This window comes from Prinia subflava, chromosome 21, assembly GCF_021018805.1.
Source record: "Prinia subflava isolate CZ2003 ecotype Zambia chromosome 21, Cam_Psub_1.2, whole genome shotgun sequence".
NCBI classification, from domain to species: Eukaryota; Metazoa; Chordata; class Aves; order Passeriformes; family Cisticolidae; genus Prinia; species Prinia subflava.
The window spans coordinates 4533182-4548431 of NC_086267.1; the positions used below are offsets into that span (position 1 = coordinate 4533182).

Genomic DNA, 15250 nt, shown 5'->3' on the forward strand with positions numbered 1-15250 from the left:
CTGATTCAGAAAAAGAGAACAAGGTCTCCATTCCCCCTGCCACTAGATATCTCTGTGTTGGTAGATGGAGGTGATTGGGATCTAATTATCTTTCCCTGGCCTTGGTGTCTTTTCACTTCCAGGCAATCCCTGCCCAGTATCCCATTTTCTGCTCTGTTTTCTATTCCTTACTGAAACTCTGTTTCATCTGCAAGTGCAAAGGAGTATTTTACACTTAATTTACATTAGGATTCAAACTTCTGCCTCTTTATGAAGCTCCTGGAGCAGCTTTGTGCTCTTCCCATGAAGGGCCAGTTCATGAGATGGTGATTGAGCTGCCCAGCTCTGTGTGTGTCTAACTGTGTCCAACACTCAGGCTCTGAGGGTGCAGATTTCAAGATCCTGGGGGTGGTTTGTGTGCCAGAGAGCTTCACTTTGGGCAGACAAAGATGCTTTGAGAGAACCTAAAGGCAGTGAGTCACTGGCACGAGGTGATGATTACAAAATATGAACACGGCGCTTGGAAAAGAATAACTTCTGCCAACCACAGAGCTGAGTGGCAACTGAAAAATCAACCCACCCCTGCTCTTGTGAGGCTGGGGCCTCCTGAACCCACTTCAGCTGCTTGGGTCCTGCAGAAAGTGCAGAAAATTGGACACTTGGAGACAGACTGCAGCAGCAGAAGACACTGCATGGAGAGGTTGGAAGTGGCCAGCATCCGGATTTGGATTGGAGCATCCCGGGAGTTTCTGCACTGATGTTCAGCCAAGCACTGCTTCACCCCAGCCCAGAAGCTGCAACCATCAGCCTCACTGATCTGCCAGCACGGGGTCAGGGTGCAGAGCCCCATCTCTGACAGGCTGGATTGGAACAGGAGCTGCAGAAAGCAGCAGAAATCCCCATGCAAGTGCTACCATAGTGCTGGCAGGAGAGATGGGAGCAGCTCCTGCAGGGCTGTGCTCCCTGGCTGGTCTGACAGCCCTGAGCCCCCCTTGGTGGGATGCTGTGGCCCCTGGAGCTCCTGGAGCCGTGTCAGGCTGGGTGCTCCCGCTTGGGATATTTTTAAAAAGGGTAAGAAAGGAGCTGAAGGCTGTAGGGGGGGAGTCACAGGAAATAACACAAATATTTGTATAGAAATAGTAGGCTCTTGGCTGTTGTTCGGATCTGGAAATTATTAAAGGGTGAAGACAAACATCTGCCATCAATTAGCAAAGAGGAGGAATAACAAAAACTCCACTGTGTCGCTGGAAATCGAGGCGCTGCGTTTCCTCCGCGGTTTGTCGGTGCCGCTGCCTTCGCCTCTGCTGAAGCTTTACAGAACCTTGGCTTTGGTGAGCGTGGAGCTCTTGTGGGGGACTCAGAGAGGACTGAAGGATCTTTGGTCTGGGGTTTTGCATGTCACCGTGGTGGCTAAATTGTGGCACGGGGTACAAAGATCAAACCGGGCTGGGATCAGCAGAACCACGCTGGCATCCAGAGCAGAGGGAAGGAAATATTCCTGCTCTGGATGAGGATGCTCCTTCCTTCCTGCTTCCCATCTGTGTCCTGCTGCAAATCTGGCTGCTTCTTAAAATCCTGGTGCTCAGATCCTGGAGGCATTCAGCCAGGGAGGTAAAAACCCTCACAGCATCTCGGAAGAGCCGAGGGGTGGTTTGGTGTGGGGCTGTGACCCCGGTGTTCTGCAGCCCAGGGACAGCAGGGTGGCTTGGGCAGAGTCCTTGTCCAAAGGCTGGAGACCAGTTTGGCCTCAGCTTTTGGGGATGTGAGTGGTCACTCATGCACGAAGAAATATTTGTTGAAAGGACACACAGCAAGAGAGAAGTGACAGACAGACCAGGGCAGTGGCAATGCTGGAGGTGACCAGTGTGGCTCACAGAGGGGTCACACCCAGACTCACAGAATCATTGATCTTGGAAAAGACCTCCAAGATCACCAATTCCAACCTTTGAGCAAACACCACCATGCCCACTAAACCACAGGTGGGAACCTCTCACAGCCAGGCCATTCCCAGAGACCCAGAGGCTCCTTCAGCCTGCAGGGCCAGGTTGGTAAAATGCTCTTTTACTTCACCTTGTGGGGGAAGTTCTGACCCTGCTGTTCTCCCACAGAGTGCCCTGAGGGGAAATTTGGGCCAGGCTGTCAGCATTCCTGTGCCTGTGGAGAAGCAACCTGCGACAGGAGCACGGGGCAGTGCCACTGCCCACCTGGCTGGACAGGACACGACTGTGCCCAAGGTGAGCAAACACTTGAGTTTACAGTGTAGGGGGAGGGATTTAAGTGTAGACCTATTGCTTTTCTTTTACTAAAATTAATTTTAAAAACACCCAGTGCAGTAAGAATAATCTTTGTGGAAAATTAGAAAAAGTTTGCAGCTCTTGATGGTGAGTCTTAAACAACACGATGAAAAAGATGAAGATGTTTTTGGTTGTCAGAGTCCTCAGTGTAGGAGAGGAACCTTTCTTAATTGATGCATGTCTTTAATTGCCTTCACTAGATTACCCTTTAACTGCTGGAAAACTAGAGAGCCTGAAATGGAAAGCTTTTGCATGATTCTGCAATATTGCAGCAGCTGGAAGGTATTAGTCACATAGAGATGTCCTGCTCCGAAGAGTTTGGCTGAGCAATGAAACTACGTGTGCACACTGCTTACCATACAATTTCAAGCTGCCTTTTTTCCATGCCCTGGAGCAGCTTTGGAGCAATTGGAGAAGGATCCTTGCCCTGGTTTTAGCAGTTTAGCCTTTTGCTCCTTCTTTGCAGCTCCCAGCGCGTGCTGCAGCAGTGACTGATGTGCTGTCCATGGTGCGGCGGCAGCTGCGGCGTCCCTGTGCCAGCAGCACCATTTCCCACTGAGGAGCCCTTGGAGCTCCCCGTGAGTGGATGCAAATCCAAAATTGGCATGAAAAGGCTGGAGTGAGCTCAGAATAACACTTAGAGAGGGCTCACACGCTGCCTGTGGAACAGGCACGGCCTCAGCGTGGCCACGTGCTGCGAGCAAAAGTCCACGTCCCGCACGAGCACAGCAGTGACGGCGAGGGGGAACCCGGGAGGTCAAACATTTCCCTCTGCCTTGGCTCTGACCCTGGTGCTGTGTGCTCTCTGTCTGCTCCAGCTTGTCCTGAGGGTCTCTGGGGGCCGGGCTGCCAGGAGATCTGCCCTGACTGCGCCAACAATGCCAGCTGTGACCCCGCCACCGGAGCCTGTCTGTGCCCGCCTGGCTACACCGGCCAGCGCTGCCAGGATGGTGAGTGGAACCCTCAGATGGGATGTCCATCTCCAGCTGGAATGTCGACCTCCAGCTGGAATGTCCACCTCCAGCTGGAATGTCCACCTCCAGCTGGAATGGGGGCATTTCAGCTGAGCTGTAGCATCTTCTCCAGCGAATGGAGCATCCAGTGACCGACCAGGCGCTGCCACGCTCAGCGGGGCAGGCTGAGCACCATGCACGTCACTGTTTCCTCACTCATTGGGGTGCAGGCTGGGGACTTCAAAGTCCCTCTAGCCCCGTCTCCACTGTGGTAACTTCTGCAGCAGGAGAAAGGGAGGCAAAATGCTGAGTGCCAGGGGTGCCAGGGCTGTGTCAGTGCTCTGCCGGAGCACTGTGGTGGCCAGCAGGCCCCGTCGAGTGCCAGGGCTCCAAGAGCCACCTGCAGCCCCTCCCTGTTTCCCTTCCCTTTTCCCTTCAGTGTGTCCACCTGGCTGGTTTGGCCCTGACTGCCAGCTGAGCTGCAGCTGTGGGAACGAGGGACATTGCCACCCGGTGACAGGGACGTGCAGCTGCCCGCCCGGCTGGACCGGGCACCACTGCCAGCGAGGTACGGCCCCTGTGCTCTGTCACCCTCACTCCCAAGCCACTCTGACCTGTGCCAAACCTCGCTCCATTCTCGTCCTCGTGCCGTGCCTCTGCCAGGGAAATCTCTCTGAAATCCTTTTGGTTTCTTGGCTCTGTCTGGGGCTGGCAGCGCCTCTGGCCTCTGTGCAGCCGTGTCTGTGCCTGTGCCCAAGGGACGCTGTGCCTGCTGCCAAAGGCGGTGCCCACGCCGTGCCCAGGGGTGCCCACACCGTGCTCGGGGTGCCCACGCCGTGCCCGGGGTGCACACCCGTGACGGGCTCCTGCTGTGTTTTTGCAGCCTGTGACCTGGGGCGCTGGGGCCCCGACTGCGCCCACGCCTGCGACTGCAGCAACGGCGACGGCAGCTGCAGCGCCGAGAGCGGGCGGTGCCTGTGCGAGGCCGGGTACACGGGCACCCGCTGCGAGCAGAGTGAGTGCTGCCCCTGCCCTGCCTGCCCCGCGCCCAGCCAGGGAAAGGCACCACTCCAGCCCAGCCCCTGTCCCTGGCCGTGATGCTGGTGATGTCCCCAGGGTGGTTGGGTGATGTTGGCACCTGTAAGGGGCAGGTTAGGACCCACTGGTTGGTATAAAAAAGCTGCCAGGTGTTTTTATTCCATTCAGAATCCAAGCCCCTGCCTTGGGATAGCTTCTCTGGGAGGCAGGAAAGGACAGACTCCTCAATGTCATTTCTTTCAGAGTGCCCAGAAGGGTGGTTTGGGCTGAGCTGTCGGCACCAGTGTCAGTGTGACAACGGAGCCAGCTGTGACCACGTCAGTGGGGCCTGTACCTGCAGCCCAGGCTGGCGAGGAACCTTCTGTGAGCACGGTGAGTTCCTGACCCTGGGGACCAGGGCTCCATCCCAGACAGTTTGTGCTCCCTGTCTGACTTTGTTATCCCATTACAGCAGAGTTCCTCAGCATGGTCATGGAGGGAACAGCAAGTCTGCAAGCTGCTGCCTCTGGTTTTATTTCTGGAGGGAAAAGGTCTAGGGAAACAAACAAACAAACAAACAACACTATGAAAATGTAAATAATAGGTGTGAGTGACCACAGCTGCCGTGGTCACCCGAGTGTGGACACATTGCACAGGGTCTTGGAGCAGCCTCTTGGAGGGGTCCCTGTGCAGGGATCCAGCTCCCCCAGCAGCCTCTCCGTGTCAGGAACCTCAAGCTGTCCCTCTCCTGATGCACCACTGCCCTCTCCTGTACCTGGAATATCCACAGTGGACTCACATCCAGTATCTGCTGCCCTTAGCAGTGACAGTCACACTGGTGCAGCCTCACCTTGCCCACAAAGGCCACCAAGGGGCAGGCAACTTTTCCCCCTGGGAAGGCTCTAGCTCTGCCTTTTGTGTGGATTTCTCCTTTGTTTTCTACAGCCTGCCCGGATGGATTTTATGGACTGGAGTGTCGACAAGCCTGTGACTGCCTCAATGGTGCCCACTGTGACCCTGTGACAGGACAGTGCCACTGTCCCCCGGGCTGGACTGGCCCCCGCTGTGCCCAGGGTAGGTGTCTGTGCCCAGGGTAATGTCTGTGGGAGGTGCCCACCCTGCCCTCCGTGGGCACTCAGAGCCAGGGCTGTCTCTGCTGCCTGGTCATAGGAACTGGAGGTCTGGGTTGTCTGTTCCCCATTTGTGATTTTCTGTGTGAAATTTAATTTGGATTTGGACTGGGGTCTCTACCTGAGCATGTTGGATGCAGTGGGGGCTTGGGCATCCAGCAAAACTTCCTCCAAATAAATGAAGGGTGTAACACTGATGGCAGCAGTGTCTGTGTTCGGATGCCAGGCCTGTAGGACACATTATTTCCCTGTAGCACCACAAAAACCCCTCACACAGCAGCCGACCACCACTGTCAGATCCCCTCCCATCCCTTGGGAGGGTTGGCAGGAGCCTGGCTGCTGTAATTCCCACCCAGTGCCTACCATTCCTGCCTGCTCTGCTCCCCTGCAGCGTGCCAGGAGAACAGGTACGGCCAGAACTGCAGCCAGACCTGCCACTGCTTCAACAATGCCACCTGCAGCCACGTCAGCGGCCTCTGCCTCTGCTCAGAGGGGTGGACAGGACCCTCGTGCCAGCAAGGTAACCCTTCCAGCCCAGCCTGCCTCCCCTGCCATTCCTCGGGGTGGGTGGGATGCTGCTGCCTCTTACCTGAGCAGGTGAAATACCGAAAATTGTTCTGTGGGCAGCTGAGCAGCCTTGGGGGTGTCATTGGCTTCTCTTGCATCAAAATCAGTGTTGCTCTCTACAGATCATCCACCCACGGCTCTGGCAGCCTGGCACAAGCCTCCAGAGCTGTGTCCTGACCGGGGTGTTTGTCCTGTTTCTCCCTCAGCCTGCCCGGCGGGTTTTTACGGGAAGAACTGCCAGCAGCGCTGCCTCTGCCAGAACGGCGGCACCTGTGACCCAGCCACGGGGGCCTGTGCTTGCCCTGCGGGCTGGACAGGGCTGGCCTGTGAGCTGGGTGAGAAAACAGCCAGAAAATGACTCTGGGGCAAACAGGTCCTGGTTTGGAATGGTTTTCCTGTGGAGGTTGGGGGTGACCTGTGAGAGGTTGGGGTGCGCGGTCCTTCCTGCGGTGTGGCGTTGGGAGCAGGGAGGGTGTGTGCTTGCCCTACAGGGGCAAGTGTTTGCCCTGCGGGCTGGACAGGGCTGGCCTGCGAGCTGGGTGAGGAAACAGCCTGGGAAATGGCTCTGGGGCAAACAGGTCCTGGTGTGGAATGGTTTTCCTGTGGAGGTTAGAGGTGACGTGCAAGGGGTTGGGGTGCGCAGTCCTGTCTGCATCTGTGTGGCGGTGGGAGCGGGGAGGGTGTGTGCTTGCCCTGCAGGGGCAAGTGTTTGCCCTGTGGGCTGGACAGGGCTGGCCTGCAAGCTGGATGAGGAAACAGCCTGGGAAACTGCTCTGGGGTGAACAGATCCTGGTTTGGAATGGTTTTCCTGTGCAGGTTGGAGGTGACGTGTGAGAGGTTGGGGCGTGTGGTCCTTCCTGCACCTGTGGGGCAGTGGGAGCTGGCAGGGTGGGAGCTGGCAGGGTGGGTACCAGGGCAGTGTCTCACCCTGTGCCCCTGCCAGCCTGTGCCCAGGGGCAGCATGGCCTGGACTGCCAGCAGCGCTGTGAGTGCCAGCACGGGGGGCTCTGTGACCGCCAGACAGGGCTCTGCCTCTGCCAGCCCGGCTGGACCGGCCACAAGTGCGAGAGACGTAAGTGGGGCATGTGGGGGCTGGTCTGGCTCTGCCAGCAGCTGGTGCTGCACAGGGAGGGTCTGGGGGCTTAAACAAAGACATAAAATCCAGATTTCAGCAAGCAGGGAGCTGGCAGTGCCGTGGGTTTGGCTGTGCTCTGGTTTTGGTTGCTGCTGCGCTTTTTCCTTCCATTGAACCACAGAGGGGTGTGGGTGGGAAGGGACCCTAAAGATCATCCAGTTCCAACCCCAGCTGGTTCCTGTCATCTGAGGGCTGTCCTGAAAGGGCTGGTGCACACCCAGAGCAGCCTGTGGCAGTGCTGGTGGGAGGAGGGTGGGATTCCCAAAGGCACAGACCCCCAGGCACCAGTGCAAAACCACGGGCTCCAAGCAGAGATGAGGGCAGGGCAGCAGCCCTGTGTGGTGAAACCAAAATACCAAGGGAGGACCTTCCTCTGCCACGATGATTTTAAGGGTAACAGTGATTTGTCCCCTTTCCATTCTTCATTCTGTGTGTCCTTGTATCACACTGACCCTTGGCTTTGGTCCCAAGCCCCAGCAAACCATGGCATCTGTCCCTTGGTGGCTCCGTGTCTGCTGTATCCTGAGATGTGACACACGCTCTGGCACTCTGCTTCCCATGAGGAAGGGTTTGAAAAGGCTCTTGGCCTTCAGAGCAGTGACAGGGACCTCATCATGTATCAGAGATCCACAATCTCCTTCTCTTCTGGGGCCGTGACACCTCAGCCTGGCACGCCCTTAAATCAGGGTGTAAAGTCCAGTGGCAGCATTGCCAGCTGACATGAGGCACGAGGGAGCTGCCACCAGCCACTCTCAGGTTTCCTGCTGGGAATGTTTTTCCCTTCTGGAGGCTGTAAACAGCTCTGCTGGCAGCTGAGGCTTGGCCACACAAATCACCTCACTGGATCCTGCCACGTCCTGAGGGACAGTGTCCCCTCCCAGCATTGTCCCGTGCTCCCAGAACCCCACACAGCCTCAGCAGCACTGGGCACACTAAGGCAGTGTTAAGCACTTCTGTAATTTCTGTCAATATAAATTAATAAAGAAACCCACCCAAAAGGTAGATATTATGTTGTTTTTTTAAAAGAAGAGCCAAGCTAGGGTCCTGCCAGCTCCTCATGGCTGTATTTCACGCTGCCTGTGCATGCACAAGAGAGATTCAGCCAGCTGTGGAGCTACTGGTAAAAAGCCCCCCAAAACTCACTTTTTTTGTGCAACTTGTCATCTCTGCTGTGTTTTGATCCCTGAAGCTTGTCCGGAGGGGCTGTTTGGGGCACGCTGTGAGGAGCTCTGTGACTGTGGGGACAACGTCTCGTGCCACCACATCACCGGTGCTTGCGACTGCCCCCCTGGCTGGAGGGGCCGGCGCTGCGAGAAAGGTGAGGAACACCCCTGGCTAAGGGAAACCCAGGGAAACATCAGCTGCTCCAGAGCCTGGGAAGAGGAAAACTTCATTTTTAATGACAATTACAAACTGTGGCAAAATATGTTGAGTCTGTGACACAAGATGCTGCTCGGCTGGCTCGGCACTGGGGCAGGAGCCCCTCGGACTGTGATGCCTTCCATGGTGGAACAATTTAAAATCCAGGCAGGAGATTCACATCCCGCTGTTTGTTTTCCCACAGCCTGCCTGCCAGGTTTCTTTGGGAAGAGCTGTGCCAGCCGCTGTGCCTGTCCCCTGGGAGTGCCCTGCCACCACGTCACCGGCCAGTGCGGCTGCCCGCCAGGACTGACCGGCTCTGGATGTGAAAAACGTACGGAGATGGGAATGCTCCTCTGACAGCTCTGCTGGCAGGCTCTGGGAACGTGATGGGTCAAGCGATTCCTACAGAAAATAGGAGGGAAAAGCAAAAAAAAAAAAGAGATAAATAAGGAGAAACAGCCTGAGAGCAGAGCTGTGCCAAGGAGCAACTCCCAGTCTGGCAGCTGGGTGCATGCCTGCGGAATGTTAGAGGGGCAGAGGGAGCCAAGTGGGAAATCAGAGCTGGGGATTTATCCAGAGGATTAGCAATAAATCACTATTAAAATGAGCTCCTGTGGGTATGAGCAAGTCTGGAAGAGACAGTGGTGTGTGAGCACATTCCTTACGCAGAGGACTGTGCTGCATTTGCCATCTCTGTGTGTGGAACTTGCAGAAATATGAGGGCAGGTAGGGCTGGCAGAGCAAAAGGTTTTTAATGCCTTCAAGTACTTGCCTTTCCTTTCAATCCAAGTATTTCCTGGAGTGAAAGAACTTTTTGCATGAGAGTCTCTTTGCTTTTTGGGTGGCAGGGAATTTTACTGCCATAAAAGGCTCTCTAAACCCTAGCTTAAAATAAAATGTTTTAAAAAAAGCCTTGCAGAGAGGGGTGGGATGGCTCCTGAGCCACCTTGGTGCCCTCTCTCCTCACAGCCTGCCTGCCAGGGACCTTCGGGGAGGGCTGTGCTCAGATCTGCCAGTGTGCTGGAGCCACCCAGGAATGTCACCCTGTCACCGGCGCCTGTGTCTGCCCCCCTGGCTTCCACGGTCCTGCCTGCCAGCTGGGTGAGTCCTGCTCTGGTGCCCCTGCGTGCCCTTTGCAGGCTGTCCCATCCCCGAAATGCCATCAGGGATGTGTGAGCTGAGTTCTGGGTGCTTTGGGGCTGCTCTGTGTGACAGAATGGATCAGAACCCCCAGCCTGGCACGGGCTGCTCCCAGCAGAGCTCTCTGCCTCCTCCCAGGTGAAACATCCCTGCAAACGCACCTGGTGGGCTTTGCCGGGATGTCTGGACCTTGTTCTCGTGTTTTAGGGTGTTTTTAGGCCCTGAGGCCGCTGTTTGTTGTCCCCTCAGAGTGCTCCCCGGGGCGCTATGGCCGTGACTGCGGGCGGCAGTGCCGGTGCAGGAACGGGGGCGGCTGTGACACTGCCACCGGGATGTGCCACTGCCCGCCGGGCTTCATCGGCGCCGACTGCGGCATCGGTGAGTGCTGCTGCAGCCAGGGGAGCAGGGAAAGCAGGGGAGCCTCCTCAGGGGGACGTGAGGGGTGGGAGATGCAGACCCTGCCCACAGAAAGGCTGCTGACCCTGGGGGGGATGAGCAGCAGGCCAAGGACTCCTGAGAAAAGCTCCTCATGTCCTTTGTCCACCTGTCCTGGCAGCAGTGTCCTCCTGCTGTGTCCCAGGGAAGGAGCCTGCAGATGACCGTGTTTGCTGTGTGCCTTAGCCACAGAAACATTTTTCTGCTCTGTTTATTTTATGATAAAGCCATTTCTCCTGACACACCGTGCCTTTGGTGGATGGCTGTACAGCCACGGCTGGGCAAGGCTTGGAGCAACCTGGCTGAGTGGGAGATGTCCCTGCCCGTGACAGGGGGGTTGGAAACAGATCATCTTTAAGGTTTCTTCCAACCCAAACCATTCCATGATTCTCTGGCACAGCAGGGCAGGGCTGGAGGCTCCTTCTGCCTCCCCTCGCTCAGCTCCAGTGCTGTGCAAAACTTCCCCACCTCCCCAGCCCTGCTTTGGCCTGACCGGGGTTTTCCTCCCTCCAGGATGCCCCGCTGGCCGCTACGGCCAGGACTGTGCGGGGCTGTGCCGCTGCGGGGCCGGTGTCCCCTGTCACCCTGTCACCGGGGACTGCGTGTGCCCTCCCGGCAGAGCTGGCCCCGCGTGTGAGCAAGGCAAGTGCGGGCCGTGGGCTCGGCCACCGGGGCTGGCAGGCGGCGCGTTGGGAAAGGTCCTGGGCAGGAACTGATTTCCTTTGCCCTGAGCTCTCTGCCCGTGGTCCTCTGTCCCCGCAGGGTGTGAGCAGCAGCGGTACGGGCCGGGCTGCCAGCAGCGCTGCTCCTGCCTCAATGGGGGGCTCTGTGACACGGCCGATGGCTCCTGCTCCTGTGCGCCGGGCTGGACGGGGAAATCCTGCGAGTTAGGTAACCCCGACCCGGGCGGATTGTCCCGCACGCCCCCAGTGACAGCAGAGCTCCCATACTGGGTGCTGTTGCTGTTACCCCACCGTGCACAGCCCTTGAAGGGAAGGTGTGGGCTGCTGAGCAGCTCTGCCGCTCGCTGTCGCCCGCAGAGTGCCCTCCGGGAAGCTTCGGTGCCTCCTGCCAGCTGCGCTGCCCCTGCCTGCACAACGCCACCTGCGACCCCGCCACGGGGACCTGCCGCTGTCCCCCCGGCCACTACGGGCCCCTGTGCGAACACAGTGAGTGCTGGCGGCGGGGACACCTCGGCTTGGGGCAGGCGGGGGTCCCTAAGGCTTGTCCGGAGAGCAGGAGCACAGGACAGGGGTGTGACAGCAGTGTCACACTCCGCGGGGATGTCCCTTCTCCAGGGGCTCGCAGCGAGCCCTGCCCAGGCAGCAGCGGCAGAGAGGTGATTTCTGATCCCTGCGTGACCCCGGGGTCACAGCGGTGCCCTCCCAAGGCCCTGCCCGGAGGTGTTGGGTTCCGGGCAGATGCTTGGAGCCGAACGCGGGGCTCGGCGGCCGCGGCTCGGAGGAAAGGCTCTCTGCTTCTCCCTGCTGGGCTGGCCGAGGCTCTGCCGCAGGGCTCCACTCACCCGTGCTCTGATGAGCTCCTCTTGTCGCAGGTTGTCCCCCGGGTTTCCACGGAGAGGGCTGCCGGGAGCGCTGCGACTGCGAGCGCGGGGCCGGCTGTGACCCCGCCACCGGGCGCTGCCGGTGCCCGCCGGGGCTGCGGGGCGAGCGCTGCCACGCAGGTACGGCCCGGCCTCCCCGCCCTTCCCGGGGGATCCCGAGGGGCGGGCAGGCCGGGCAGGGGCTGTATTCCGTGTCTCACACAGGCTGCGAGGAAGGGACGTACGGCGAGGGGTGCCAGCATCTCTGTGACTGCCCCAGCGATGTCCCCTGCGACCCGGTCACGGGGCGCTGCCTGTGCCCCCCGGGGAAAACCGGCCCCAGGTGTGCTGCAGGTGAGCTGAGCCCCAGCTGGGCAGGGGACAAGGGAGCTCTGTAACACGGGTTTTGCTCCCAGGAGGCTGGAAGGGCCTTTTTTCTGGTGTGTGTCACCTCACAGAGCGAGGGGGGCTGTGGCACTCACCTCTCTGCCCTTGTTCGTAGTCAGATCTGAATGGAAATTCTCTCCCAGCCTCCAGAGCCCGTGTGTTCAGACTGACACGGTCAAAAGGCTGAAGGGACACCCTGGTGGCCTGGGGATGCTCTGCTGTCCTGTGTCACCGCAGCAAAATCTCTCTGCCCTGTCCTGCACCCAGCACAAGCAGGCGCTGCCTGCAGCATCCCTGGGAAGCTCTGAGCCTTCCTGCCGGGCTGCTGCCACGGGCAACAGCCTGAGCAGCTCTGTGCCCTCCGCAGACTGCCGGCCCAGCCGCTTCGGCCCCGACTGCCGCCTGGGCTGCCAGTGCGCCCCCGGCAGCTCCTACTGCAACGCGCGGAACGGGCAGTGCCTCTGCCTGAACGGCCACACGGGACACACCTGCCGGGAAGGTGAGGCACGGGAGGGACAAGCGCAGCCCCTGGTGCCCCTGCGTGCCCTTTGCAGGCTGTCCCATCCCGAAATGCCATCAGGGATGTGTGAGCTGAGTTCTGGGTGCTTTGGGGCTGCTCTGTGTGACAGAATGGATCAGAACCCCCAGCCTGGCACAGGCTGCTCCCAGCAGAGCTCTCTACCTCCTCCCGGGTGAAATACCCCTGCAAACTCACCTGGTGGGCTTTGCCGGGATGTCTGGACCTTGTTCTCGTGTTTTTAGGGTGTTTTTAGGCCCTGAGGCCACTGTTTGTCCCCTCAGAGTGCTCCCCGGGGTGGCACTGCTGTGGCTGCAGGAGGCAGTGCCAGAGCAGGAACGGGGATGGCTGTGACACTGCCACGGGGGGCAGAACCCCGGGCAGAACCCGAGGGAAGGGCAGAACCCGAGGGAAGGGCAGAACCCGAGGGAAGGCTGTACCTGTGCTCATACTGTGGGTCCTGTCCTGGGGTTGGGTTTGGGAGCAGTAAATCAACTCCAGTCCTGTCACTCAGGGTAGCACCCGCCTCTTCCCAAGCCCCTCGGCGGGTCTGACCTCTTTGCTGCCACTGCAGCCACCGCAGGGAGGTTTTGAGGTCTCAGAAACAAAGTTCAGCAGCCTGACCACCAGCGTGCCCCCCTGGAGCAGCCAGGGCACAAATCCCACTCTCTAAGGAGCGCGCTGGAACAATGATCCTGTGCACCAAGAGCAGTGGAAACCCTCACACTCCTCATTTCTGCCCAAACCATCTCTGAACCTGTTGGCTCAGAGTGACCCCCGTGGGTGCTGGGTGGGGAGCAGGGGGGTCTGACCCAAACCCACAGACTGGGACCAGTGCTCCCAGTGCCCAGGGGGCAGGGGAATGGGGAGGAGGCTGTGCCCACAGGCAGGGCAGCAGTGTGGAGGGTCTGATCAGGGCTGCCCACGGCAAGGAGTGACCTGTCCTGTCCTGTCCTGTCTTCCCTTCCAGCCACGCAGTCCCTGCCACCCACCAGGCCACCACCACCCCCGGAGGGGCTCTGGCCAGCAGAGGAGTAGGAGCACTGCCTTGGTTCAACCAAGCAGCCACCTGAAGAAGCCAATGACCTGAAATGAACTCATTTGTGAGCCATGTGAGCAGCTCTCCTCCCCTGACACCCCCAGCTGCTGCCTTTGGGGTGCTCTGAGTGAGGCTGAAGCTCCCAGTATAACCAGTTCACTGTGCTGGTGTGAGCTGGCCGGGAGGACACGTGTGCCCACACCAGTGCCTGCCTTTGGCCAGAGACCAGGTGGCCAGTTCAGAAGGGATCAGTTCTGGTCAGGGGACTGTGGACTTTGACAGCTTGTGACACATTGCTGGCCTTCAACTTTTGGGTGCTGGGCTTGGGGAGGGGGCTGAAATCGTGGTCCAGGTCAGGTATTTATGCATCAATATTTATGGGAAGCTGCACCACAGTGTTGTCAGGACTGATGGCTGACAGTGCCTGGCTCTCCTGAGACTGGGCCTCCTGTGGATGCACCACCTCACTTGAATGATTTTTTTAAAATTTGAATTTTCCATGGTGTTTTACTGTAAATGACCATTTGTTGGGGAAAACACGCAGGGCTCCAGCGCTCACCTGCAGGGCTGGTGCCTCCTTACCAACAGAACAGGCTGTGCTGGACAAGCCTGGCAGGAGCCCGGAGCCTGTTCTTCATGCCAGGAGTGTGTCAGCCCATGGACCAGGAGTTTGTCAGTCCATGGCACTGCCTGTGTCACTTACTGCAAGAAGAATGAAGCCTAAATCAAGTGTGGCAATCAGAGACACTGCATGGATGGAGACAAAGCGCTCACACAGCTGGTCAATGGAAATCCCAGCTGGAATGGCCTTGCCCAGCCCTGAATCCTGAGTGGTTTTGTCATTCCAGTTGTAGCCAGGAGCTGGCCACCTGCAGCAGCGGGGGATGTCACCGCTCCAATGTCACCACACCACCCTGGCCAGGGCCCAGGGCCCCCTTTGTCTGTTTGCACAAAGCTCCTGGGCAGGTGAAGCCACTGCCAGAGGAACCCAGCTCTGCAGAGAAGAGGGACAGCCCCATCCCATCCCATCCCATCCCATCCCATCCCATCCCATCCCATCCCATCCCATCCCATCCCATCCCATCCCATCCCATCCCATCCCATCCCATCCCATCCCATCCCATCCCATCCCATCCCATCCCATCCCATCCCATCCCATCCCATCCCATCCCATCCCATCCCATCCCATCCCATCCCATCCCATCCCATCCCATCCCATCCCATCCCACCCCCACTCCAGAGGCTGCAGCACAGCCCTGCCCAGGCACTTGGCCTTTAAATTATTCCCACAGGGGCCAACTGAAAATAATAAAAGAATTGTTTCTTTTCCTAATGGAATTTATTTTAATCTGTATATAACTTGTAATTTGGGGCTAATTCCTTTCTTATTTTATTCCTTCCTTAACAGTATTTTTTTTTTTTTGCATTAGATATCATTCTTGTGAAGAAATCCTGTTAATATAAGTATGTAGTGAAGGACCAAAATGGTGTTGTTGAGGTTGGATGTTGGATAAGCAGGGAGCAGGAAGATTTTGTCCGTGTGCCAAATGAGCCCAGTCAGTGCTGCCAGCGGTGCTGCCGATTCTCCAGACAATCATCCCACAGCTCCCCTTTGCCCTGGAGCTCCTGGGGCATTGCAGGAAGGTTCCAGTGGTTGGGAACAGCACAGGAGGAGGAGGAGGAGGCCAGTGGAGATGCTCTGCCTCGCTGGCCCTGCTCCAGGAGAACGTGGAAAGGGCCTTAAACATGGGG

At 58.1% G+C, this 15250-nt stretch overlaps 1 protein-coding gene across 2 annotated transcripts in view; it reads left to right on the plus strand.

The window, feature by feature from the left end:
- The window catches only part of MEGF6 (multiple EGF like domains 6), an 81680-nt gene extending 67114 nt beyond the window's left edge, over nt 1-14566 (plus strand). The window contains exons 17-36 of one of the 2 annotated variants that reach the window (XM_063417291.1): nt 2088-2213; nt 3092-3223; nt 3666-3794; nt 4110-4241; nt 4508-4636; nt 5189-5317; nt 5765-5893; nt 6147-6275; nt 6884-7012; nt 8265-8393; nt 8640-8768; nt 9407-9538; nt 9827-9955; nt 10526-10654; nt 10775-10903; nt 11053-11181; nt 11568-11696; nt 11781-11909; nt 12310-12441; nt 13430-14566. In XM_063417291.1, the coding sequence (XP_063273361.1) occupies nt 2088-2213; nt 3092-3223; nt 3666-3794; nt 4110-4241; nt 4508-4636; nt 5189-5317; nt 5765-5893; nt 6147-6275; nt 6884-7012; nt 8265-8393; nt 8640-8768; nt 9407-9538; nt 9827-9955; nt 10526-10654; nt 10775-10903; nt 11053-11181; nt 11568-11696; nt 11781-11909; nt 12310-12441; nt 13430-13497 (2528 nt within the window). In that variant the 3' untranslated portion in view covers nt 13498-14566. The remainder of the gene's footprint in view (nt 1-2087; nt 2214-3091; nt 3224-3665; nt 3795-4109; nt 4242-4507; nt 4637-5188; nt 5318-5764; nt 5894-6146; nt 6276-6883; nt 7013-8264; nt 8394-8639; nt 8769-9406; nt 9539-9826; nt 9956-10525; nt 10655-10774; nt 10904-11052; nt 11182-11567; nt 11697-11780; nt 11910-12309; nt 12442-13429) is intronic. The other variant, XM_063417292.1, reaches the window with a different exon arrangement.
- The last annotated feature ends 684 nt before the right edge of the window (nt 14567-15250 follow it).